The 25,595-nt window shown below is 41.7% G+C and overlaps 1 protein-coding gene across 9 annotated transcripts in view; it reads left to right on the forward strand.

Annotated features, from left to right (window-relative positions):
* Nucleotides 1-252: 252 nt before the first annotated feature.
* mapk8ip3 (mitogen-activated protein kinase 8 interacting protein 3) overlaps nucleotides 253-25,595 on the forward strand; it is a 72,307-nt gene continuing 46,964 nt past the window's right edge. For all 9 annotated transcript variants that reach the window (XM_013135704.3, XM_020051204.2, XM_020051203.2 and 6 more), the window contains exons 1-4: nucleotides 253-1,298; nucleotides 17,525-17,645; nucleotides 20,467-20,537; nucleotides 20,719-20,810. In XM_013135704.3, the coding sequence (XP_012991158.1) occupies nucleotides 999-1,298; nucleotides 17,525-17,645; nucleotides 20,467-20,537; nucleotides 20,719-20,810 (584 nt within the window). In that variant the 5' untranslated portion in view covers nucleotides 253-998. The remainder of the gene's footprint in view (nucleotides 1,299-17,524; nucleotides 17,646-20,466; nucleotides 20,538-20,718; nucleotides 20,811-25,595) is intronic.

The raw sequence follows: 25,595 nt of genomic DNA on the forward strand, positions 1-25,595 counted from the left end.
TTTGGTTATATACTGGAAACATTAAACTGAGCGCTATTAAAGTAAACAATAAGGTCCCATCGTGAGCCTGGGACAGCGGACATGATGTACAATTTTAGCTAAAATGTTATAACACGCCGGTTTTTATGTTGGGACCAAATCCCACGCCTCCAGCCCAATGCCACCGTTGCGGGCCGGGGGATGGGGGGAAGACAGTCAGTGCCGGAGGGTGCTCACTGCAGAGCAGACAGCATGACGTCAGCAAGAATTGGTCAGCTGGCACCTCCATCAACAGCCAGGGAGAGTCCCGAACCCACAGCGCCACCGAAACAGCATCATCGCGACATCTCGTGCATCGCCGAAAACGATATAGGCGAAACGAATCAAGTATTAGGCTTTTTATGAAGTTGAGGCTTGTGTGTTGACGGTTGAAGGGAACGGATTTATCCTGTATTTATTTACCTATTTATGTATTTATTTTGTTCTTTCCCAACGGATATGGAATGCTTCCATTAATGGCTGGGGTCCATGGCTACTGAGCGGCAGGTGCATCGTTGAGGACATACTTTTTCTCATTCGATATGGATTTAACTACGGTCAATACACTGGTCGGTAAGAACCGAACCTGTTACGGGGATTGGATGCTGCTGTGGCGAGGAGGATTGTAGCTGGGTGCGTCGTTTTGTCCTCGAGGCTGCGGTGCAGCAGTAGTGGTGGTCGGGGAGGGCGGTCTCTCCCCTTGCAAAAAATACATATATTTATCTATTTAATGTGAATAAACATGTATCAATACGTTTTAGTCGTTTAATGTTAAATTATTAAACAAACGGCCAAACATGGATTGACTTATCATCCAAATTATGATCTTTTAAATCGTTTGAAATATGGAATGACACATGAGAAAAAGGACTTCGGATTGTAATTTCAGTGCCTAGTGATTTCTCTTTTACTGAAGGCCTATCTAAGTAGACTAACATTATCGCACATCTGGGATTGGACCCAGACCTAATTTAGTCAAGATGATGGAAATCGACGAGGTTGTCTATCAGGACGACTATGGCTCTGTGTCCGTTATGTCAGAGCGGGTCTCAGGCCTGGCCAACAGCATCTATCGGGAGTTCGAGCGTCTCATTCGCAGTTATGACGAGGAGGTGGTCAAGGAGCTCATGCCACTGGTGGTGAACGTTCTGGAGAATCTAGACTCGGTTCTAACCGAGAACCAGGAGCATGAGGTGGAGCTCGAGCTGCTGAAGGAGGACAACGAGCAGCTCATCACCCAGTACGAGCGCGAGAAGGCGCTGCGCAAGCAGGCAGAGGAGGTGAGGGGGTACTGACTCGACCTATGGCTGTTTTGTTTCTAAACAATAAGTAACCTACCTTCGGGTTCTTCCTCATAACTAGTTATATACCCATAAGACCATATGCCCAATTTACCCGAATGACAATTAGGGATAAAACAAACCTGCACCATAAACGTGAACTTGTCTTTTCCTACTAGCACCGCTATTATTGCTTTATTGAGAACAAACTGTGCTATGAAATGTAGTTATCTCTATTAGCTATCACGATTTCGCTGGTACCCTACCTATTCTCAATAGTGCAGTTCTTGCCAATATATTATTTGTAAATACGTTCACTTATGTTCATGCCCGGATCCAGCATGAAATGACGAAGTGGGCATTTATGATCAACGCGCTGAACAATTTTGTTCCGCACTTTGCCCGACACAGGAAATGTCCGGATGCAACCGATGGATTGATTTAATTAGGAGTTTTTGCCACTGATCACTAACACTAAAAAGTCATTAACACTATAAAAGTGATAGTGAAAAATAAAATCTGCACATTTTTCTACAACCCAATTTCCAAAGAACCTGTGACGCAGTGTAAAAAAGGAAATAAAGACAGATTGCAAAGTTAGGCAAATCATTTAAACCCTACATTCAGTAGAAAATAGTACAACGACATCAAATGTTGAAGCAGAACATTTTTATTGTGCGTTGAATACTGTTGTGCTCATACCCTGGCAGAAATTGTGAAATTTTGGCATTGATTTTGAAAATATGACTGATCATCAAAAAACTATCTTTTATTTCAGGATAGTGATCATATGAAGCCATTTAATATTACATATTTGTTTGGCTCATTTTTAAATCATAATGATAACAGAAATCACCCAGATGGACCTGATCAAAAGTTTACATACCCTTGAATGTTTGGCCTTGTTACAGGCACAAGATGACACACACAGGTGAAAATGAAAATTAGTGCAATTAACCACACCTGTGGCTTTTTAAATTGCAATTAGTGTCTGTGTATAAATAGTTAATGGGTTTGTTAGCTCTCACGTGGATGCACTGAGCAGGCTAGATACTGAGCCATGGAGAATTGAAAAGAACTGTCAAAAGAACTGCGTAACAAGGTAATGGAACTTTATAAAGATGGCAAAGGATATAAAAAGATATCCGAAGCCTTGCAAATACTAATTAGTACTGTTCAATCACTTATTAAGAAGTGGAAAATTCGGGGAGCTCTTGATTTTAAGCCAAGGTCAGGTAGACTAAGAATGATTTCTGCCAAAACTGCCAGAACAATTGTTTGGGATACAAAGAAAAACCCACAGGTAACCTCAAGAGAAATACAGGCTGCTCTGGAAAAAGACAGTGTGGTTGTTTCAAGGAGCACAATATGATGATAAATGAACAAAATGTTGCTGCATGGTGGAGTTTCCAGAATGAAGCCTTTACTGCGTCAATGCCACAAAGAAGCCTGGTTACAATATGCCTGACAACACCTTGACGTCTCACAGCATCTAGCACACTAATTTGGAGTGAGGAGACCAAAATAGAGCTTCATGGTCACAACCATAAGTGCTATGTTTGGAGAGGGGTCAACAAGGCCTATAGTGAACAGAATACCATCCTGCTGTGAAGCATGGTGGTGGCTCACTGATGTTTTGGGGGTGTGTGAGCTCTAAAGGCACAGGGAATCTTGTGAAAATTGACGGCAAGATGAATGCAGCATGTTATCAGAAAATACTGTCAGACAATTTGCATTCTTCTGCACAAAAGCGGCGCATGGGACCGTCTTGGACGTTACAGCACGACAATCACCCTAAGCACCAGGTCAAGTTGACCCTCCAGTGGTTACAGCAGATAAAGGGGAAGGTTCTGGAGTGGCCTTCAGTCTCCTGACCTTAATATCATCGAGCCACTCTGGGGAGATCTCAAACGTGCGGTTCATGCAAGACGACCGAAGACATTGCATGACCTGGAGGCATTTTGCCAGAACCAATGGGCAGCTATACCACCTAGAAGAATTCAGGGCCTCATAGACAACTATTACAAAAGACTGCACGCTGTCATTGATGCTAAAGGGGGCAATAGACAGTATTAAGAACTAAGACTTTTGAACAGGGGTCAGTTCATTTTTTTCTTTAAGAAAAAAAAGATGTGTTTTGCCTGCTCACTCTTATTTTCTTTACAAATGGTACATATATTACCACTTCTCCAAGGTTATGCAAACTTTTCAGCACAACTGTATATGCCCACTTTGAATTTGATGCCAACAACATGTTTAAAAAATGCTGGGACAACAAAAGAGTGGAAATGTTGTGTAGCACAAAAAAAAGACCACGGTGGAACATCTCACAACTAATTAGGTTAATTGGCAACAGGTCAGTAACATGATTGTAACCGTACATCACTGGATCCACAAATGCAAGTTAAAACTCTACCATGCAAAGAATAAATCATGAAAAGATTTTGTGGAAATGTTTCTGGGAATCATGGACGTTGCATTCTCCGGGAAAAAAGGAGATGGACCATCCGGCTTGTTATCAGTGCACAGTTCAAAAGCCAATGTCTATGATGGTATGGGGGTGCATTAGTGCACATGACATGGGTGATTTGCACATTTGTGAAGGCACCATTAATACTGAACAATATATAAAGGTTTCGGAGCAAGAAATGCTGCCATCCAGACAACATATTTTTCAGGGAAGTCCTTGCTTATCTCAGCAAGACAAACAACATTCTGCATGTATTACAAAAGCATGGCTCCATAGTAAAATAGTCTGGGTGCTAAACAGGCCAGCCTGCAGTCCAGACCTGCCAGATTGGCGCATTATGAAACAAAAAATATGACAAAGGAGACCCCGAACTGTTGAGCAGCAGAAATCCAATATCAAGCAAGTATGGGAAAACATTTCGCTTTCAGAATAACAGCACCAAAGAGTGTTCTTAAAAGAAAAGGAGATGCAACACAGTAATAAACATGCCCCTGTCCCAACTTTGAAAAGTGTTGCTGGCATCAAATTCAAAATGGGCATATCGTTTTCCATAAACAATAACTTTTCCCTTTGTACTGTTTTCAGTTAAATATAGGGATTAAATGATTTGCACATCATTGTATTCTGTTTTTATTTGCATTTTACGCAGCGCCCACGTTTTTGGAAACAGGACTGTAAATGAATTACAAAGATAAAACAATAAATCAGTGATTTCAGGTTAAATACTTGTCTCTGTGAGGTCCCACAATCAGTTAGTACAATTCCTAACTACAATTACATAATGACGACTAAGGAACATTCAAAGCAAATAAATCAGCAAATAAGAGTCTTCGAAAGCACCGATAAGGGGTAGGATACAAGAACATTTCCAATGACAATAATACCCCCTGGGGTCCATTATAAAGAAATGTGTGGAAAGATATGGCACAACTGTGAATCTGTCTAGAATAAGCCATCAAAGACTGTCATTGAGAGTGGATGACCAATAAATACTCACCATAATATAATACTCACCATAAAAGAAAAATGCAATACCATCTGCAGAACCTACGTCTCTACAGAAGCTGGACGCTGAAAAACACTAGTAAGCCTCAAAAACAGGGTGGTTTAAAAAGTAGAAGGAATTGTGGACACTACATACAATGAGGGAAAAAGGTATTTGATCCCCTGCTGATTTCGTACATTTGCCCACTGACAAAGAAATGATCAGCCTATAATTTTAATGGTAGGTTTATAACAGTGAGAGACAGAATAACAACAAAAAAATCCAGAAAAACACATGTCAAAAATGTTATACATTGATTTGCATTTTAATTAGTGAAATAAGTATTCATCCCCTCTGCAAAACATTACTTAGTACTTGGTGACAAAACCCTTGTTGGCAATCACAGAGGTCAGACATTTCTTGTAGTTGGCCACCAGGTTTGCACACATCTCTGGAGGGATTTTGTCCCACTCCTCTTTGCAGATCTTCTCCAAGTAATTAAGGTTTCGAAGGTGGGTGACATTTGGCAAATCAAACCTTCAGCTCCTTCCACAGATTTTCTATGGGATTAAGGTCTGGAGACTGGCTAGGCCTCTACAGGACCTTAATGTGCTTCTACTTGAGCCACTCCTTTGTTGCCTAGGCCGTATGTTTTGGGTCATTGTCACGCTGGAATACACATCCATGAGCCATTTTCAATGCCCTGGCTGAGGTTCTCACCCAAGATTTGACGGTACATGGCCCTGTCCATCGTCCCTTTGATGCGGTGAAGTTGCCCTGTCCCCTTAGCAGAAAAACACCCCCAAAGCATAATGTTTCCACCTCCATGTTTGACGGTGGGGATGGTATTCTTGGGGTCATAAGCAGCATTCCTCCTCCTCCAAACACGGCAAGTTGTGTTGATGCCAAATAACTTGATTTTGGTCTCTTCTGACCACAACACTTTCACCCAGTTCTCCTCTGAATCATTCAGATGTTCATTGGCAAACTTCACACAGGCCTGTACATGTGCTTTCTTGAGCAGGGGGACCTTGCGGGTGCTGCAGGATTTCAGTCCTTCACAGTGTAGTGTGTTACCAATTGTTTTCTTGGTGAGTATGGTCCCAGCAGCCTTGAGATCATTTACAAGATCTTCCTGTGTAGTTCTGGGCTGATTATTGCAACTCCACGGGGTGAGATCTTTCATGGAGCCCCAGACCGAAGGAGATTGACCATTCTTTTGTGTTTCTTCCATTTGCGAATAATCGCAGCAACTGTTGTCACCTTCTCACCAAGCTGCTTGGCCATGGTCTTGTAGCCCATTCCAGCCTTGTGTAGGTCTACAGTCTTGTCCCTGACATCCTTGGACAGCTCTTTGGTCTTGGCCATGATGGAGAGTTTGGAATCTGATTGATTGCTTCTGTGGACAGGTGTCTTTTATGCAGGTAACAAACTGAGATTAGGAGCACTCCCTTGAAGAGTGTGCTCCTAATCTCAGCTCGTTACCTGTATAAAAGACACCTGGGAGCCAGAAATCTTTCTGATTGAGATGGGATGAAATACTTATTTCACTCATTAAAATGCAAATACATTTATAAAAAGGATTTATTTGTTATTCTGTCTCACTGTTCAAATAAACCTACTATTAAAATTATAGACCAATCATTTCTTTGCCAGTGGCAAACGTACAAAACCAGCAGGGGTTCAAATACTTTATTCCCTCATTGTATGAGACAAGATCAACATGTGATGACAAGAGGAAAGTATGGAGAAAAAAAGGAACTGGCATGTCTTGTAGGTGAACACTTCTTTTCCACTTCCATATGGAATCTTTTTTGGAATTCGACATGGAAGTTTAGGGAAAATAAATTGCCCACACTGAAACTGCCTTTTCACAATGTAAGTTATCAATTCCCAAGTCCAGCTCAATTAGGGAATTGCCAGGAAGTGAAAGTGGATAGATGTTTTAGACAAGCGGGCCTTTCATATACTGATTACTATACCACAGAGGATGGCAACGATATCCTGTGCTTTTAGTAATGAGTGGCCAGTGACAAAAACATACCCCTAGTTCATAACCAAGAACAGTGCCAGGTCTGTTGTCATAAACAATTACTAATTATTATGACTTCTACATCAGTTTTCATGCTTGCAAGATTATTTCTAGTTTTATCCTGCCCAGTGCAAGGACTTATTTATGTGCAAAAACAATGTGAGGAATATTATGTAAGGAGACACGGCTCCCAAGTCACTGACCTATGGTCAGGGTATACCAAGGGTGCCCAGGAGTCCCACAGATGATGGTACAAATTGGTAGAGTGTCATCCGGGGTGGATAGGCTGGATAGGCTGGATGTCGGACTGTTCAGAGTTGCCTTTTTTGTTGTGCTGTAGCGACTCCTGCAAGCTCAGTCATGGTTGTTGAGTAGAGAAGGTGCTCGTCACCGCATTATGTGCTGTCGATTACATCCTGGTTGAGGAAGCAGTGTGATTAGAATCAGAACGGTTTAGCAAAATGTGCCTCGAAGGACAGGTCTCCATCATCAACTCTCCCAAACCTACTGAGCAGTTGATGCATTGCCACAAGGCCATTGTCATAAATAAATCATCACAAGTAGGGAAGGGGGTTAAAATACAAATATAACGATTAGAATAAACATCTACATTTGAGTCATTTGGCAGACAGTTGTATCTAGAGCATCAATCAGTTACATTTACTTGGATGAATTCTTTGTAGTGAGTTCACAATTAATAATTCACAATTAATCAGTAAAATTTATTTTATAAAGCCCTTTTTAAGTCAGCAATTGTCACCAATTGCTTATAAGGATATTTAGCCTAAAACGTCAAAGAGCAAGGAACAATAAAATGAAACACGCCTCTTCCTAAACAGTTGTATCCAGTATGCATGAAGAAGAAACTCTGAATTTTATAACTTTAGTGACTGAATTTTTCTTGCCCAGAGGGTAATTTCAGGGTAAGGGGACCATCTTATTCTATCTAGAAAAGTAACCTCCCCTTTAAGCACAAGTAATGGATTATAATTGGATTATACGCATGTAGAATGTTGGGTTCACTGTTTTCGGCCCTTGAGCACAATTAGTTATTGAACTAGACCATAGCACCCATTATCTGCTTTGGTGGTTTGGAACTTTGAATGTAGCATTGGATGGAAAAGTGAATAATTTTAAGAGAAACATACATATTTTAGGTGTGGCAAAGGGAAATCCTAGGGATTTAGGCACTGTCTGCTGAGACTGTGTTATGGTGGGGTGATGGGGGGGAGGGGCCAGGGAGCATCATGGGAAATCAATTGTACAGAGAGGGAGGCTGGCTGGAGCTGTAACCTGATTTTGTGCTTATGACAGGGAAAGAGAGGGGAAGTCAGAGTGGAAGACAGTAGGAGAAGGGAGGTAGATATAAATTAAAAGGAGGTAGGGGTTGGAGAGACGGAGAAAGATGAAGAGAGGGGGAAAGAGGAAGCATTGAAGAGGAAAATCAGAGAGGGGTAGGAAAGAGGGATTTAGGAGAGGGGACGAGAAAGCTGGAGTTGGAAAGCCAAACGAGAGGGGAGGGAGAGACAGAATACACACAGAGGAGAATCATGAAGAGAAGGGAAGATGGGAAGGGAGGGCCAATAAAGTGAGGAAAAGGGTGTCAGATAGCCAGTGGATAAGAGCGTAAGATCAGAGGTTTAAATCAACTCTCTGCCAAAGTTAAACATTCAGTTTCCTTTTGTGACCTCTAGCAAGGCACTTAACCCTCCTGTTAGTAGCTCTGGATAAGAATGGCTGCTAAATTAGGGTTGCATGATTCGGATAAAATATAGTATCACCATTCTTTTGCCAAATATTACAATTACGATTATGATTTTCAATTTTCAAACACTTGGGTAAATATAGATCCTAGAAATCATATCTACATGATGTGCTATTAAACTGAATAACGTTCAAACTTATGTGCTTTTGAAACATTTAACACTTATTTAAAAGTGCAGCCTGTGTAAAGTTTGACGTAAATACTAATTTAATGCAGTGGCGTTTGCTATGTTTTGGCGTTTGCTATGTTTTGCCTTTTGCCTTTTAGACAAACATTCTCAACCCTTGGGGGGTGTTTTCTTGTTTAAGAAATACAGCAGAAGCTAAAGCGAGACAGGCAAAGCGTAAACAACGAAGGACAGAAGAGGAGAAACAATGGCAGGGAGAAAGAACATCTTCCTACAGCGAAAGACAGATAGGCAGACAATGAAGTAGAGGGCATGAGAGGCAAAGAAGGAGAGTCAAACAGAGAGCGAGCGAGAGCATCCCAAGGCTAGAGCAAAAACAACAACAGCCTACACCCCAACTCAAATCTCTTGAAGCATTTCCTTCAGGAGGGATTGTGATCACTCGTCACCTCATATTACAAGACAATTAGAGAGAAACAAATTGTGCTATATTCCCTTAATAGCCCACTACATTGACCTGAAGCCTCAAAAGCAGTACAGTATATAACTGTCACCATATAATTTAGGATAAAGCATGCTAAACCCACTGGTAAAAAATGGCAAGACACTTTCCTGAGTCCCCATTGTATCCAAGATGGAGTGTAAACAACAATGACACCCTATGGCTAAAATCTAGCTAAATATCTTAATAGGAGCCATGTGGAGCTGCTACATCAGTTAAAAAAAAGATATTCATGAGACTTTTCATGGGACTTTTTAGGTAAATGCTACTGCTACAGCAGCTCCCACTGTATCCTTGTTGGTATCCTCCAGTTCAAACATGTATGGTTCAATATCACCATGCAAAAGCTATGTCTTGATGAGAACCCACTATATTTCATAATGTAAAGCTAGCAAGTGAATTAGCGGTACCACATCTAGCCAGGATGTTTAAAAAAACTGCCTGCGGGAGGGACTAGACCGACGCAGGATGGTCCACCCGAATTGTGGTCATTGACAGAAAGGAAAACAAGGGGTTGATACCGTGTAAATGTATCATTATATCTGGACATTGTTGAAAGACATCTAATGGTTCTATCAAACAAGCAGAACCATGAGTACACATAAAAGTGGGATTCATGAAACATGGATGCTTTGCGACATGCAACAAAACATGACTACATTTCTTTTCATGATCTTGCTAGCTCTGGAATACATTATATTGCGTCATATGTATTGTTTTGCAAGCCACAAGTGTTTCCGTAATGGATGAGAAATGTTCTTTGTTTCTTACTTTGGCAAGTTTGTTTATCCACGTTCTAGGTTCTTCTGATTTACGGTCAGCATGGCGATGGTAGAACCTAGCCCTAGCTGCAGGCAAGCAAGGTCTCTTGCTCTCTGCAAATGGAGGATTACAGTATTAAGAGGAAAAAGACTCCATTGTGCATGGCTTTATAAAACCCTGCAGACTGTAGAGGAGCCTTGAAAGGAAGGCATGCAGCTTCTTTCTGTAGAGTGTAGAGCAGCGGCTGGTTCAGAAAATACATACCTGAATGTATCGCAGTAAGAAAACTCATTTAGATTTTCAGATTGCAAAATGTTTTTACAGTTTAAGCTCTAATTCACTTACATTATTCTAGTAGGGGTGACAGGACAGCGGTTTCCACACATCTCTCTGTGATTCACCCCGTCTAAAACTAGCATTTTATATCAGCCTCCAGCATTGGCAGTAGTTTAATGTTACATCCATGACATTGACAGAAGCAGAAAGCAGCACTAAAAAGGAATGTGTTTAATGGGTAGATCCCCTTCCAAAAACAGATCTGGAATCCAAAAGGATTTTTCTGACGATTCTCTCATACATTCCCTTTATTGTATCATGTTATTGAAACTGCATTGAACTACATTTAACATTAACCTTAACCCTTGGCTAAAACCAAAACAACTAATGTCAGATCTTTTTTACATTTGTTAAGATCTTGTAACCAACAATGTTAAAGTGAAAACAATAGATAATTTCACTGAATATATAGCATAAATCTGTCAATGCCTTGGTTACAATATCTTAATAAAGCTGTGCACATCCTTTATAATAGAGATTGTAACTTTGATTTAACTAATTACATATCAAACATGTACCAAGGTAATTTGCTGTAACATGACATCAAGATTGTTCCTGTAGGATTTACTTGAATGTTTCTTGGTTGCATGCTGCCATGTTCCTCAAGGAGCTAATGAAAGCTCTATGGGATCTTATTTTTGAAAGGTACAGATCAGGAGAGGGGTTAATAAAATTCACTGCTAAAAATAAGGGAAAACATAATCATCACACTATAACACCAAGTCAATTAAACTTCAACGTCCATTAAAAAAGGGATATCAAATCTGTCCAGTTAGGAAGGATAAGCGATTGTAAATCAGTGTCACTGTTTTGGCGCGAATGAAAGTGAAAACAGTTGCACTAGAGAGGCAACAGCAAGACATCCCCAAAAAGGGAATGGTTTTGCATGTGGTGGCCACAGACAATTACTATCTCCCTATTCTTCCTGACTGATTCATCTCTGGTTTTGCATTTTGCTAGTGTCCTTGTCTGGTAGCATGAGGCGGTACCTGCAGTCCATTCAGGTTGCATAGACAGTCCAGCTCCTCCAGGATGGCATATCCATACAGTGGACATTAAAAGTCTACACACCCCTGTGAAAATGTCAGGTTTTTGTGATGTAAAAGAATGAGACAAAGATAAATCATTTCAGAACTTTTTAAATGTTTAATGTGACCTATAATGTGTCAATTGAAAAACAAACGGAAATCTTCAAGGGGGAAAAATGAAAAATAAAAACCTTACAATTACCTGGTTGCATAGGTGTGCACACCCTCTTATACAGTGTGGAGAACAAGTATTTGATACACTGTCGATATTGCAGGTGTTCCCACTTACAAAGAATGTAGAAGTCTGTAATCTTTATCATAGGTACTCTTCAATTGTGAGTGACGGAATCTAAAACAAAAATCCAGAAAATCACATTATATTATTTTTAAGTAATTCATTTGCATTTTATTGCATGACATAAGTATTTGATACATCGGAAAAGCAGAACTTATATTTGGTACAGAAACCTTTGTTTGCAATTACAGAGATCATACGTTTCCTGTAGTTATTGACAAGGTTTGCACACACTGCAGCAGGGATTTTGGCCCACTCCTCCATACAGACCTTCTCCAGATCCTTCAGGTTTCGGGGCTGTCACTGGGCAATAATGACTTTCAGCTCCCTCCGAAGATTTTCTATTGGGTTCAGGTCTGGAGACTGGCTACGCCACTCCAGGACCTTGAGATGCTTCTTACGGTTTCACTACTTAGTTGCCCTGGCTGTGTGTTTCGGGTCGTTGTCATGCTGGAAGACCCAGCCAAGACCCATCTTCAATGCTCTTACTGAGGGAAGGAGGTTGTTGGCCAAGATCTCGCGATACATGTCCCCATCCATCCTCCCCTCAATACGGTGCAGTCGTCCTGTCCTCTTTGCTGAAAAGCATCCCCAAAGAATGATGTTTCCACCTCCATGCTTCAGGGTTGGGATGGTGTTCTTGGTGTTCATCCTTCTTCTTCCTCCAAACACAGTTTAGACCAAAAACTGTTTGTCTCATCAGACCACATTACCTTCTCCCATTCAGATGGTCATTGGGAAACTTCAGACGGGCCTGGACATGCACTGGCTTGAGCAGGGGGACCTTGTGTGCGCTGCAGGATTTTAATCCATGACGGCGTAGTGACCATCACCTTCGTCATGATCATTGATGCCCCACGAGGTGAGGTCTTGCATGGAGCCCCAGACCGAGGGAGATTGACCGTCATCTTGAACTTCTTCCATTTTCTAATAATTGTGCCAACAGTTGTTGCCTTCTCACCAAGCTGCTTGCCTGTAGCCCATCCCAGCCTTGTGCAGGTCTAAAATGTTATCCCTGATGTCCTTACACAGCTCTCTGGTCTTGGCCATTGTGGAGAGGTTGGAGTCTGTTTGATTGAGTGTGTGGACAGGTATCTTTTATACAGGTAACAAGTTCAAACAGGTGTAGTTAATACAGGTAATGAGTGGAGAACAGGAGGGCTTCTTAAAGAAAAACTAACAGGTCCATGAGAGCCGGAATTCTTACTGGTTGGTAGGTGATCGAATACTTATGTCATGCAATAAAATGCAAATTAATTGTTTAAAAATCCTACAATGTGATTTTCTGGAAAATTACAGACCTCTACATGCTTTGTAATTAGGAAAACCTGCAAAATCGGCAGTGTATCAAATACATGTTCTCCCCACTGTAACTGGGGATGTGGCTGTGTTCAGCATTAACCAATCACATTCAAACTCATGTTAAATAGAAGTCAATACACACCTTCCATCATTCAAAGTGACTCTGATTAATCAGAAATAAAGTTCAGTTGTACTGGTAGGATTTTCCTGACATGGTCCGCAGACAGCTTCCTAAGTCTCAGAGGGATCTCATTGTTGAAATATATCAGTCAGGGTACAAAAAGTATTTCCAAAGCATTAGATATACAATGGAACACAGTGAAGACAGTCATAATCAAGTGGAGAAAATATGGCACAAAAGCAACATTACAAAGAACTGGACATCCCTCCAAAATTGATGAAAAGATGAGAAGAGAACTGTTCAGGGAGGCTTCCAAGAGGCCTATAGCAACATTAAAGGAACTGCAGGAATTTCTGTCAAGTACTGGCTGTGTGCTACATGTGACAACAATCTCCCGTATTCTTCATATGAATGGGCTATGGGGTAGGGTGGCAAGACAGAAGCCTTTTCTTACAAAGAAAAACATCCAAGCCCGGCTGAAGTTTGCAAAAACAAATGTAAAGTCTCCCAAAAGCATGTGGGAAAATGTGTTATGGTCTGATGAAACCCAGGTTAAACTTTTTGGCCATAATTCCAAAAGGTATGGTTGGCGCAAAAACAACACTGCACATCACCCAAAGAACACCATACCCACAGTGAAGCATAGTGGTGGCAGCATCATGCTTTGGGGCTGTTTTTCTTCAGCTGGAACCGGGTCTTAGTCAGGTGTGGAGGGAATTATGAACAGTTCCAAATACCAGGCAATTTTGGCACAAAACCTTCAGCTGAAGATGATGTTGACCTTTCAGCACGACAATGACCCAAAGCACACATCCAAATCCACAAAAGCATGGCTTCACCGGAAGAAGATTAACATTTTGGAATGTCCCAGCCAGAGCCCAGACCTGAATCCAATTGAACATTTGTGGGGTGATCTGAAGAGGGCTGTGCACAGGAGATGCATGAGGGCCTGATATCCTCTAGTGGGCCCTGTGCTCACAGCCTACTTTAGCACTTTGCAGCTTGATTGGCATTTGCCATAGATCACCTGGGGCCGTATTCACAAAACATCTTAAGGCTAAAAGCAGTTCCTAACTTGCTGATTTAGGAGTAACTGTTAAAAAAATATTGGCATGTTAGTTCTAAGTTTAGGACTCCTACATTTTTGGTCTAAGAGTATTTCACAAAGCATTTTAGCGCTAAAACCAGCTCCTAAATCTGAGAAAAGTTAGGAGTAGATAAGAGCAGGTTCACACTGAGCATGTGACAGATATCATCCAGAATGAACAGTTTGGCGGTGGGTCAGTGATGATCTGAGGAAGCATATTCTTGGAGGGTTGCACATGCTAGCCAACGGCCATGGTCCAACGCTAACTTTTTTTCTCACTGGACCTGGATCTGGAAAGTTGGTTTGAAATCTACTGGCCAGGACTGTATTTTTACTGGCCCGAACTGAATTAAAAATAAAACAGAATTTAATTGTATTTTACAGATATATAGTATAAATATCATATAATCAGAATACTGATGAATACCACAGATTTGCTGTTTACATTAATATGATGCAACACACATCATTACTTTTTAATAAATGGTTATTAAAATATTAGCTATTATATATATAATTATCATATTTTCATGTAGATGCTTGCTTATTTGATGTGACATAACAGCATGAAAATAAAATAATTGAGTTAATATATTTATGGTAACATAAAAATGGCGCAGTACAGTACTTGCACTACTTGGTTGACTTGCTTGTTGTGTGTCACTGCTAGCATGCACTTAGGCAGGCGTAGTTAACATTAAACTTACCATGTTCGTAGTTTCTCTACTGGTATTCAATGGACTGTGTCATGGATGTAGTTCGGGGATGGTTTCTTCCTCTTCACAACATGATTGAGGTCATAATTTGTTTTTCAATTTGACAATGCGCCACCTCATTCATTCGAAGCAGGCAAACGTTCAGTGGTGCAGCTGTGGGGTTGTCTGCTGCCTGTTTGGCCGCATGGGACTAAAGAGCAGGTTTTCGGTATTTTTTCGTTCCCATAATAAAGGACCCTGCCTTATTGGCTTTCATCTGGAATGCACAACATGAACAGCAGTACATGTGTCCCTTGCCATTATCGTTTTGAGCTTTTCTTTCCACTAAAATAAAAATGAGGGCATTTGCTTTGCCTTGACTGATACCATATTTGGGTCCTGCTCTAGAATGCACTATGAACTATGATTGCTCAAAACAGATGAGCCATTGAATATTTTATTGGTCAAAAAGATGACACCGGTACTTTACCACACCAAGTATGTGGTGTGGGGGGAAGCGCCACAGAGTCATTTAAATGTGAGAACAAGCGAAAAGTGGGAAGAATGACAATGAAAAGCAAATGTTTTAATAGGATACTATGAATTAAAAGGGGAAATTGAGCACTGCCCCGTAAGTCTTTGTCTACTGGCCCGACGTTAGGTCTTACTGGTCCTGGGCCAGCGGGCCATTGTTAATGTTGAACCCTGCAATGGTACCCTGACTGCTGTTAAATATCGGAATGAAATCCTCAGACCCATCGTCAGACCTTACGCTGGTGCAGTGGGCCCTGTGTTCTTCCTGGTGCAGGACAATACCCAGCCTCATGTAGTCAGAGTGTGTAGGCAGTTACTGAAAAAGGAAGTATTGATGCCATTGACTGGCCCTCACGTTCCCCAGACCTGAATCCAATTGAGAACCTCTGGGACGTTATGTATTGGTGCATCCAACACCACACACTGTCCAGGAGCTCACTGATGCCTTGATCCAGTTCTGGGAGGAGATCCCCCAGGACACCATCCGCCGTCTCATCAGGAGCATGCCCAGATGTGGTTGGGAGTGCATACAGGCACGTGGGGGCCATACACACTACTGAATCACATTATGAGTTCCCGTGATGAAATTCACGCAAGTTGGATTTACATGTACAATGGATTGCATGTACCATTGAACATTGTGAAGACCATCAGAAGTGGAGGCAAGGTGGCACTGCTAGAATACTGTAAATTGCATAAGGTTGTCCTTCCAAAGTTGTTGACAGTGGAACAAGGATATTGTGCTTATTCTCCACATGTCTGAGCTGTTGAGTAGGGTGGCAAGACAGAAGCCTTTTCTCTGCAAAAAAGAACATCAATGTCTCTATAAATTTTGCAGAAAAGTATGTGATGTAACCAAGGTAGAACATTTTGGCCTTAATTCCAAAACACAATGTTTTTCTCAGTGGGGCAGTTTCTCATAAGTGAAGACAGGGGCTTTGATAAGGATAGAGGTGACAATGGATAGCTCCAAACATCAGGATATATTGGTGTTAACCCAAATATCTTCAACAAGACAATGATCAGAATTATACAGCCAAATCAGCCAAGGAATTACTTGAATGTCCTGGAATTGCCCAGTCAGAGCTCAATCCTCAATCCTATAGAAAATCTGAGTACTGACCTGAAGAGAGCTGTTCGCAGGAGATCCCCTTGCAATTTGATTGAGCTTGAACTTTTTTGAGAAAAAGAGATCAAATTGCAAAATCCTGAGCATCAATAAACAATATTGCATAGAAACTGTCTTACATTTGTACTTGCAGACTGATTTAAAATGGTCGTACACATGGAAAAAGTGTGCATAATCATACAGTTATACACATGCCAATAAGAGAGTGCTGTTAACAAATATCAATAATTTTTAGCCTCAGTGCTTGTGCACATACTTGGCAATTTGCATTTCAAGAGACTGTGGGAAATATACAGTGCTAATTGTGTTTCCCAAAGGCTTGAAGAGATGATTCTGACCATATATGGTTAATTAGCCCTTTTGAAATGCAATCTTCTGACAAACATTCTCAAGCGAACGTTGATATTGATAAATCCCACACATTGCGTAGAAATGTTCACATGCGTGGTTTATTCCCAGATTTATGTTTATGCAGGCTTCATAAATGAGCCCCAATATGTGCTAGGTTGATTGAGGCCTATCCAAACAGACTTCCAATAACTTCCAATAAATTGTGGGGATGTTTTTAATAATTATTTGTAAGGGAGGAGTTATCCATTTGTTTTTCACTTATATATTGTTGGTTACAAGAGCTTACTCAAGGTGAAAATGGTCTAATATGATTAATCTTGATTTTATCCTTTACATATGTAAATGCTGCATTTTCAATAAGGTTGTTGTAGAATTTTGACATCCACTGTACATTAGGGTTTAAAATGATATCCGTTTTTCTTGTGTATTTCAGTTTTTTACTTGATTTGCAATTTTGCTTCCCTTCCTAATGTACTGTTGCATTTGAGAAATTCAGATTCAAATGATGCATTCCACTGTGTGAGATTGCTCTCTCAGAGATGTATAGGGCCGGCTTCCTAGACACAGATTAAGCTAGTCCTGTGCTATAAGCTGTTACATTTGCAATTCATTATTACGTTTTTTTAGTTCTGGACTAGGTGGTATCTATTTCATGGAAACTGACCTATAGAGTTTGAAGATTGTTTTGACTATGTTCTCTTGCAGAAATTCATAGAGTTTGAGGATGCATTGGAAGCGGATAAAAAGGACCTGCAGAATCATGTGGAGATCCTGGAACTTCAGGGAAAACAACTGGAGCTTAAGACCAAGAACTACTCTGACCAGAGTGAGTATAGGACTATCAGTACAACTACTCTGACCTCAGAACTGGCCCACTGTATGTGTGAATATCTCCGAACTAGCACACTTCAAGTTCACTTATGTTTTTTTAGATATTGTTATGAACATGTTATTACATGAACAAGAACAATACAAAAATTACAATTGCATGTTTTTTGTCTAAACAAAATGACATTACACAGGATAAATGAACTGACAATAACTACCAAAAAGAACACAAATAACAGGCAAAAAAATCCATCAACACTGCAAAATTGTCATTACATTTTTGAGTCTTGAGTCAAATTTTTTAATCTGTGTTTAAGCTTGAATTATGTAATAATTTTGGGCGTTGAACTGATTTGGATGTACTCCAAGCTCTTCTCCCATTCTACTCTGCACTTTTGCTTCTTCCATTGTACCTTGATGCTTTGTTGACTGATTAAAATGTGGTAAATAGATTTAATATACAGCTCTGGAAAAAAAAAATTGACCACTGCACTTTTTTCTATCCTTTCCAAAATAGTTGAAAAGGTAGGTTTTGAGTGAGGAACAGAAGGGTTAAAATTGAGAAACCACTGCAAATTGAACGCTTCTGTTCCTCACTCAAAACTTTCCTTGTCAACTTTTTTGGAAAGGAAAGAAAAAGGTGCAGTGGTCTCTTAATTTTTTCCAGAGCTGTATATTTTCTTGATGTTGTGCACATTTTGATGCACTCATTGAAATATTGTGAAATATGATCTAACGCAGGAAGATATTTTCGAAATGGGTAGGTTTAAATTTTTTCTGAGTGGGTCATAGGTTTATCTTATCAAATCAATGGAGGCAAAAGCTTCCTTCAATGCATAGATGGACAACGCGTACCCATTGGCTGTTTTGACGCATGTCTTGATAAGGGATAGAAGGACAACACGTCAATTTTGCCTCACATGGGGAGTCTGAGGCTGAGGCTTCCTGTGACTCTGTGACAGAGCAGATGTAACAGTAATGTTTTTCTTTTTGTGTTGTGTTCATTGAACAGCATGTGCCACCAATCATTAATTTATTCTACACAAATGTATCAAAATCTGCCACGCAGTGAGGTCAAAGTTGTCAATAATTTACTCCTTGTGTATGTGATAGTTTGGCACTCGCTGACTGGGATGATTCTATCTAAAAAAAAAAAGCAATATAATACAGTTACAATGCAAAACAGTAATCATAAAAACAACAATATACCTGATATAAAAATGCATGGACATGCACTGCAGTCTCATTTGTCGATTATCTACAAGATGCACACAAACACTGTGGACCACCACATGTTCCCACATTAACCATTTCACTATTAGTTGGCCCCTGTTGTTAACAAAAACATCTATTGAATAACAACTTAAATACCTTACAATTAATATATATTCCAGAAATAATATTCCTGGACTAAAATCAAGTTTAACCATGTTTTTCCAGTACATTTCAGGACTGTGAAATATACTCACCTAAAGGATTATTAGGAACACCTGTTAAATTTCTCATTAATACAATTATCTAATTAACCAATCACATGGCAGTTGCTTCAATGTATTTAGGGGTGAACTCCTGAACTCCAAACGGAATGTCAGAATGGGAAAGAAAGGTGATTTAAGCAATTTTGGGCGTGGCATGGTTGTTGGTGCCAGACGGGCCGGTCTGAATCTGAATCTGCTCAGTTACTGGGATTTTCACGCACAACCATTTCTAGGGTTTACAAAGAATGGTGTGAAAAGGGAAAAAGATCCAGTATGCGGCAGTCCTGTGGGCGAAAATGCCTTGTTGATGCTAGAGGTCAGAGGAGAATGGGCCGATTGATTCAAGCTGATAGAAGAGCAACTTTGACTGAAATAACCACTCGTTACAACCGAGGTATGCAGCAAAGCATTTGTGAAGCCACAACACGCACAACCTTGAGGCGGATGGGCTACAACAGCAGAAGACCCCACCGGGTACCACTCATCTCCACTACAAATAGGAAAAAGAGGCTACAATTTGCACAAGCTCACCAAAATTGGACAGTTGAAGACTGGAGGAATGTTGCCTGGTCTGATGAGTCTTGATTTCTGTTGGGACATTCAGATGGTAGAGTCAGAATTTGGCGTAAACAGAATCCATCATGCCTTGTTACCACTGTGCAGGCTGGTGGTGGTGTAATGGTGTGGGGGATGTTTTCTTGGCAGACTTTAGGCCCCTTAGTGCCAATTGGGCATCGTTTAAATGCCACGGCCTACTTGAGCATTGTTTCTGACCATGTCCATCCCTTTATGACCACCATGTACCCATCCTCTGATGGCTACTTCCAGCAGGATAATGCACCATGTCACAAAGCTCGAATAATTTCAAATTGGTTTCTTGAACATGACAATGAGTTCACTGTACTGAAATGGCCCCCACAGTCACCAGATCTCAACCCAATAGAGCATCTTTGGAATGTGGTGGAACGGGAGCTTCGTGCCCTGGATGTGCATCCCACAAATCTCCATCAACTGCAAGATGCTATCCTATCAATATGGGCCAACATTTCTAAAGAATGCTTTCAGCACCTTGTTGAATCAATGCCACGTAGAATTAAGGCAGTTCTGAAGGCGAAAGGGGGTCAAACACAATATTAGTATGGTGTTCCTAATAATCCTTTAGGTGAGTGTATACTATGTTCCTTGCCACCCAAAACATGCTCACTAAATCAGTGTTTTAGCGTAGTTCTGTAATTTAAACATGGAACATGTTTCTCCAGTTCATTCAGGTGAAATGTCAAAATCACAGTGCTGACACATAGGGAGGCTGGTTAACTCTGATTCTGTTTGTCTGGGTTTTAGTCATGCGTTTGGAGGAGCGTGAGTCAGACATGAAGAAGGAGTACAACGCTCTGCACCAGCGACACACAGAGGTAGGAAAAGCTCTTTGTGGGTTTGTTTATATGCGTTGGTGAGTGAGAGTAGCAGGACTGCTTGCTTGTGTGAATCAGTCTGTAGACATGTGTGTATTATAGTCTAATATTGGACTAGCTGGTAGGTCTGTACTTGATCTAGTTTTTCTATTACAATTGACTTCCCTTCTTCTCCTTTCAGATGATTCAGACGTACATGGAGCATCTTGAGAGATCCAAGATGCAACAAGCAGGGAGCAACACCCAATCAGAAGGGCCAGGCAGTGGACGAACGTGAGTGATTTCATACAGATTCTTTTAATTTTGATCAATGTGTAACTATCCCCTAGTGGAGGGTGTCCATCAGCATACAGACATGAAAAGAAAAGATTGAGTGGTATAGTAGAGCTGCAACATTGTGGCCTGGAGTTCAGTTATGAGGCAAGGCCATAACCATTATCTTGAAATCACAAATTTTTGTATCACTATTTTTCATTGGCTTTTGGTTTATTAGTATTGTTGCCGGCCTTGGAAAGTTTCTAAACCTTAGCCTTCATCAATTTCTTGTTTCATGCTCTTTGAGGTTTCAGGCTGGATATCTGTGAAAGCAGTTTGTAATGACTGATGATGTAAAAAGTGATTTATAAAATACATCTGATTGATTCATTTTGCCTTTTACATTTCCGACCTATGCCCTTCAGTAAAATGTAAAAATCCATTCAAAATATTTTACAGAAAATAATGATAACAAAATAAACAGTACCTTCAAATATACACAAATGGGACTACTGTATCTTAAAGTAGATAGCTGTGACCATTCTGAAAAATGTGTGGGTGTGCATGTGCATTGGAGGGCAGTGGTATTTAATTTGATCCTTTCATTGCCTAGTAGTAGCAACTATAATGAAGTTCAATGGTCAGCATATGGTGTGTTTGAATTAAGTGTAGTAAGGTTCTTTGTTTAGTGTGTTGTAGAAGTGTTGTGATGTGTTCAGTGGCTTCTGTTGTGCTGCTATGTGTTGCTTGTGCTTAAGTTGTGACCGGTGATATAGTGGTAAAAGGTGATATTTAACCAGGTTAAATGGCTAATCGCTGTATGTGGCAAATTAAGCAACAATCAGTTAAAACAAACTTGATTATCAACTGTTTTACATTTAATATTGGGTGAAGCAATCAAGAGCATTTACCTTCCACTACACCACTTGTGATCTAAAGTGCTTTGAGAAAGTATTCAGACCCCTTCCATTTCTCCACATTTTGTTGTAGAAATCAACTTACAATCCTGTTTACAAAAAAGTTGGGACGCTGTATAAAAGTCAAGTAAAACAGTATGCAATGATGTGCAAATCATTTAATATCAAATGTTGAAACTGAGAAATGTCATTGTTTCTTGAAAAATGTATGCTCACTTTGAAGTGGTTCATACATTTTGTGTAAGTTGTGTAATGTTGTGTAATGCTAAAAAACTAAACCTGGTGGAACATCTCACAACTAATTAGGCTAATTGGTCAGAAGTCAGTAATATGATTGGGTATAAAAAGCATTTCAGAAGTAAAGATGGGGAGGGATTCATCACTCTGTGAAAGACTGCACAGGCAAATAGTGCAACAATTTAAGAATAACTTGAACAAATATTTTGATAGGTTGTTTTTGTACTATTTTCAATTAAATATAGGGATAAATTATTTGCACATCATTGCATTCTGTTTTTATTCATATTTTACGCAGCTTCCCAACTTTTTTTGCAAACAAGTTTGTATAACGGATTTAAAAATTTGCCATCAATACCCCATAAAGACAAAGGAAAAACACATTCTTAGAAATCTGTTCCTAATATTTTAAAATGAAAATCTTAAATTTCTATGTAAATACTATAAGTATTCTTTATTCAATTCAGTATTTTGTTGAAGTAGCTTTGGCAGCGATAACTGCTTCGGCCTCTGCCACCTTTGTACAGTTTCGTCCATTGTTTCTTGCAGATAATTTCAAGTTTTGTAAAACTGAATAGGGACTGTCAGTGAACTGCAATCTTCAGGTCATCTTGATGTTCAATGGGGTTTGGCGGAAAGATGAATCTTGCTGAAAAATGAATCTTTGCCTTGGTTTAAGGTCCTGTTTGCTCTGGAACATTTTCTTTAAGGGCCTTTCAGTATTTTGATTATCCTTTCTTCAACACTGCAAGACCAGTCTCCCAGTCCCTGATGCAGAGACACATCCCGATAGTATGATACTCCCACCACCATGCTTCACTGTAGGGGTGGTATTAGCTAGGTGATGAAGGATACCTGGTTTTTGCAAGACATAGCACTTGGCATTCAGGCCTAATAGTTTGATTTTGGTCTCATCAGAACAAAAAAATTCTCTCACTCACGCACTCACTCATTAAGAGACATCACTCTCCTTGGCCGTCTCCGCTTACACAGTCTGGCAAAATTGTCCATATGATCTGAGTCCTTGTTATATGCCTTTTACGTAAGAATGGCTTCCTTCTAGCCACTTTACCAAGGCCTGTCTTACTGGTTAGTTAATGTAGTTACATCACCAGAGAAAAAGTTTGAGGTCCGTGACGTGGCCCGGTATGGCGCAGCCGGGGCCTCACCCTGGAGCCAGGCCCGGGGTTGGGGCTTGTACGCGAGGGCCTTTCGCCATGGGCTCAGCCTGAAGGAGCGACGTGGGGCCGCCTTCCCGTTGGGCTCACCACCCACAGGAGGGACCATAAGGGGCCGGGGCGGAGAGGATCGGGCGGCAGTCGAAGGCGGGGGCCTAGACAACCCGATCCCTGGACACGGATACTAGCTCTAGGGACGTGGAACGTCACCTCGCTGGCGGGGAAGGAGCCGGAGATCGTGCGTGAGGTTGAGAGGTTCCGACTAGAGGTAGTCGGGATCACCTCTACGCACCGCTTGGGCTCTGCAACCACACTCCTTGAGAGAGGATGTACTCTTCACCACTCTGGAGTTGCCCATGGTGAGAGGCGGCAGGCTGGTGTGGGTTTGCTTATGGCTCCCCAGTTCTGCCGCCATGTCTTGGAGTTTACCCCGGTGAACGAGAGGGTCGTTTCCCTGCGCCTACGGGTCGGGGATAGGTCTCCCAGTGTTGTTTGTGCCTATGGGCCGAACGGCAGTGCAGAGTACCCTTGGAGTCTCTGGGAGGGATGCTGGAAAGTGCTCCAACTGGGGACTCTATCGTTCTACTGGGGGACTTCAACGCCCACATGGGCAACGACAATGACACCTGGAGGGGCGTGATTGGGAGGAACGGCCCCCCTGATCTGAACCCGAGCGGTGTTCAGTTATTGGACTTCTGTGCTAGTCACAGTGAGGCCATGGAAAAGGACTATCGGCTGGCCTCGAAGAGATTCTGGCAAACCGTCTGGCACCTCAGGAGAGGGAAACCAACGCTGCCTACCAACGCTGTTTACAGTAGAGGTGGGCAGCTGTTGACCTCAACTGGGGATGTTGTCGGGCGGTGGTAGGAGTACTTCGAGGATCTCCTCAATCCCGTCGTCACGTCTTCCATTGAGGAAGCAGAGGATGAGGGCTCAGAGGTGGACTCGTCCATCACCCGGGCTGAAGTCACAGAGGTAGTCAAGAAACTCCTCGGTGGCAAGGCACCGGGGGTGGATGAGATGCGTACCTCAAGTCTCTGGATGTTGTGGGGCTGTCTTGGTTGAAACGCCTGTGCAACATCGTGTGGCGGTCGGGTCAGACTTGTTCAGACTTGTTCCCAGTGCATGTTGGACTCTGACTTTGTCGCCGGTTCTGTTCGTAATTTTTATGGACAGAATTTCTAGGCGCTGCCAGGGGCCGGAGGGTGTCAGGTTTGGGGACCACACAATTTCGTTTCTGCTCTTTGCGGATGATGTTGTCGTGTTGGCCCCTTCAAACCAGGACCTTCAGCATGCACTGGGACGGTTTGCAGCCGAGTGTGAAGCAGTGGGGATGAGAATCAGTACCTCCAAATCCGAGGCCATTGTCCTCAATTGGAAAATGGTGGCTTGCCCACTTCAGTTTGGTGGAGAGTGCATGCCTCAAGTGGAGGAGTTTATGTATCTAGGGGTCTTGTTCACGAGTGAGGGAAGGATGGAACGGGAGATTGACAGACGGATCGGTGCAGCTTCTGCAGTAATGCGGTCGATGTATCGGTCTGTTGTGGTGAAGAAAGAGATTTACCGGTCAATCTACGTTCCTACTCTCACCTATGGTCATGAGCTTTGGGTCATGACCGAAAGGACAAGATCCCGGATACAGGCGGCCTAAATGAGCTTTCTCCGCAGGGTGGCTGGGCGATCCCTTAGAGATAGGGTGAGAGCTTGGTCACCCGGGAGGAGCTCAGAGTAGAGCCCCTGCTCCTCCACATCGAGAGGGGTCAGTTGAGGTGGCTTGGGCATCTGTTTCGGATGCCTCCGGAACGCCTTCCTGGGAAGGTGTTCTGGTCCCGTCCTACCGGGAGGAGACCCCGGGGAAGACCTAGGACACGCTGGAGGGACTATGTCTCCCGGCTGGCCTGGGAACGCCTCGGTGTCCCACCGGAAGAGCTGGAGGAAGTGTCTGGGGAGAGGGAGGTCTGGGCATCCCTGCTTAGACTGCTGCACCCACGACCCGGCCCCGGATATGTGGAAGATGATGATGATGATGACATCACCAGGTATAGCTTACTTTGACCGGACAGCCAGCGCTAGGAAGAGTTCACCATGTAGCCCACTGTTCTTCGGGACTTTCAGTGCTTACGCAGTTTGTGCTTTGCTGGACATCATGGCATTGTGTTCAGTCTGAAAAGCACTGTGAAGTCTCAGACTGCATGTAGACAAGTGTGGAGAGTTGGGGTAACAAAAAAACAGTAACTGTAATCCGTTACATTACCAACTAAAATATTGTAATCGGATTACAGTTTTGTTGTTACCCCAACTCCAAATCTGCACCCGATGTAGTCAAAGAGTTCACAGTGCTTTTCAGACTGAACAAAATACTTTCGAAAATGATTATGATTACTTTTGGATTACTTAGATTGAAAAAGAATAGACACCTTGCATGTTTTAAAAACATTGTTATTTGAACCAAAATAACAATTGAGCACCTC

This window comes from Esox lucius, chromosome 11, assembly GCF_011004845.1.
Source record: "Esox lucius isolate fEsoLuc1 chromosome 11, fEsoLuc1.pri, whole genome shotgun sequence".
Classification (NCBI taxonomy): domain Eukaryota; kingdom Metazoa; phylum Chordata; class Actinopteri; order Esociformes; family Esocidae; genus Esox; species Esox lucius.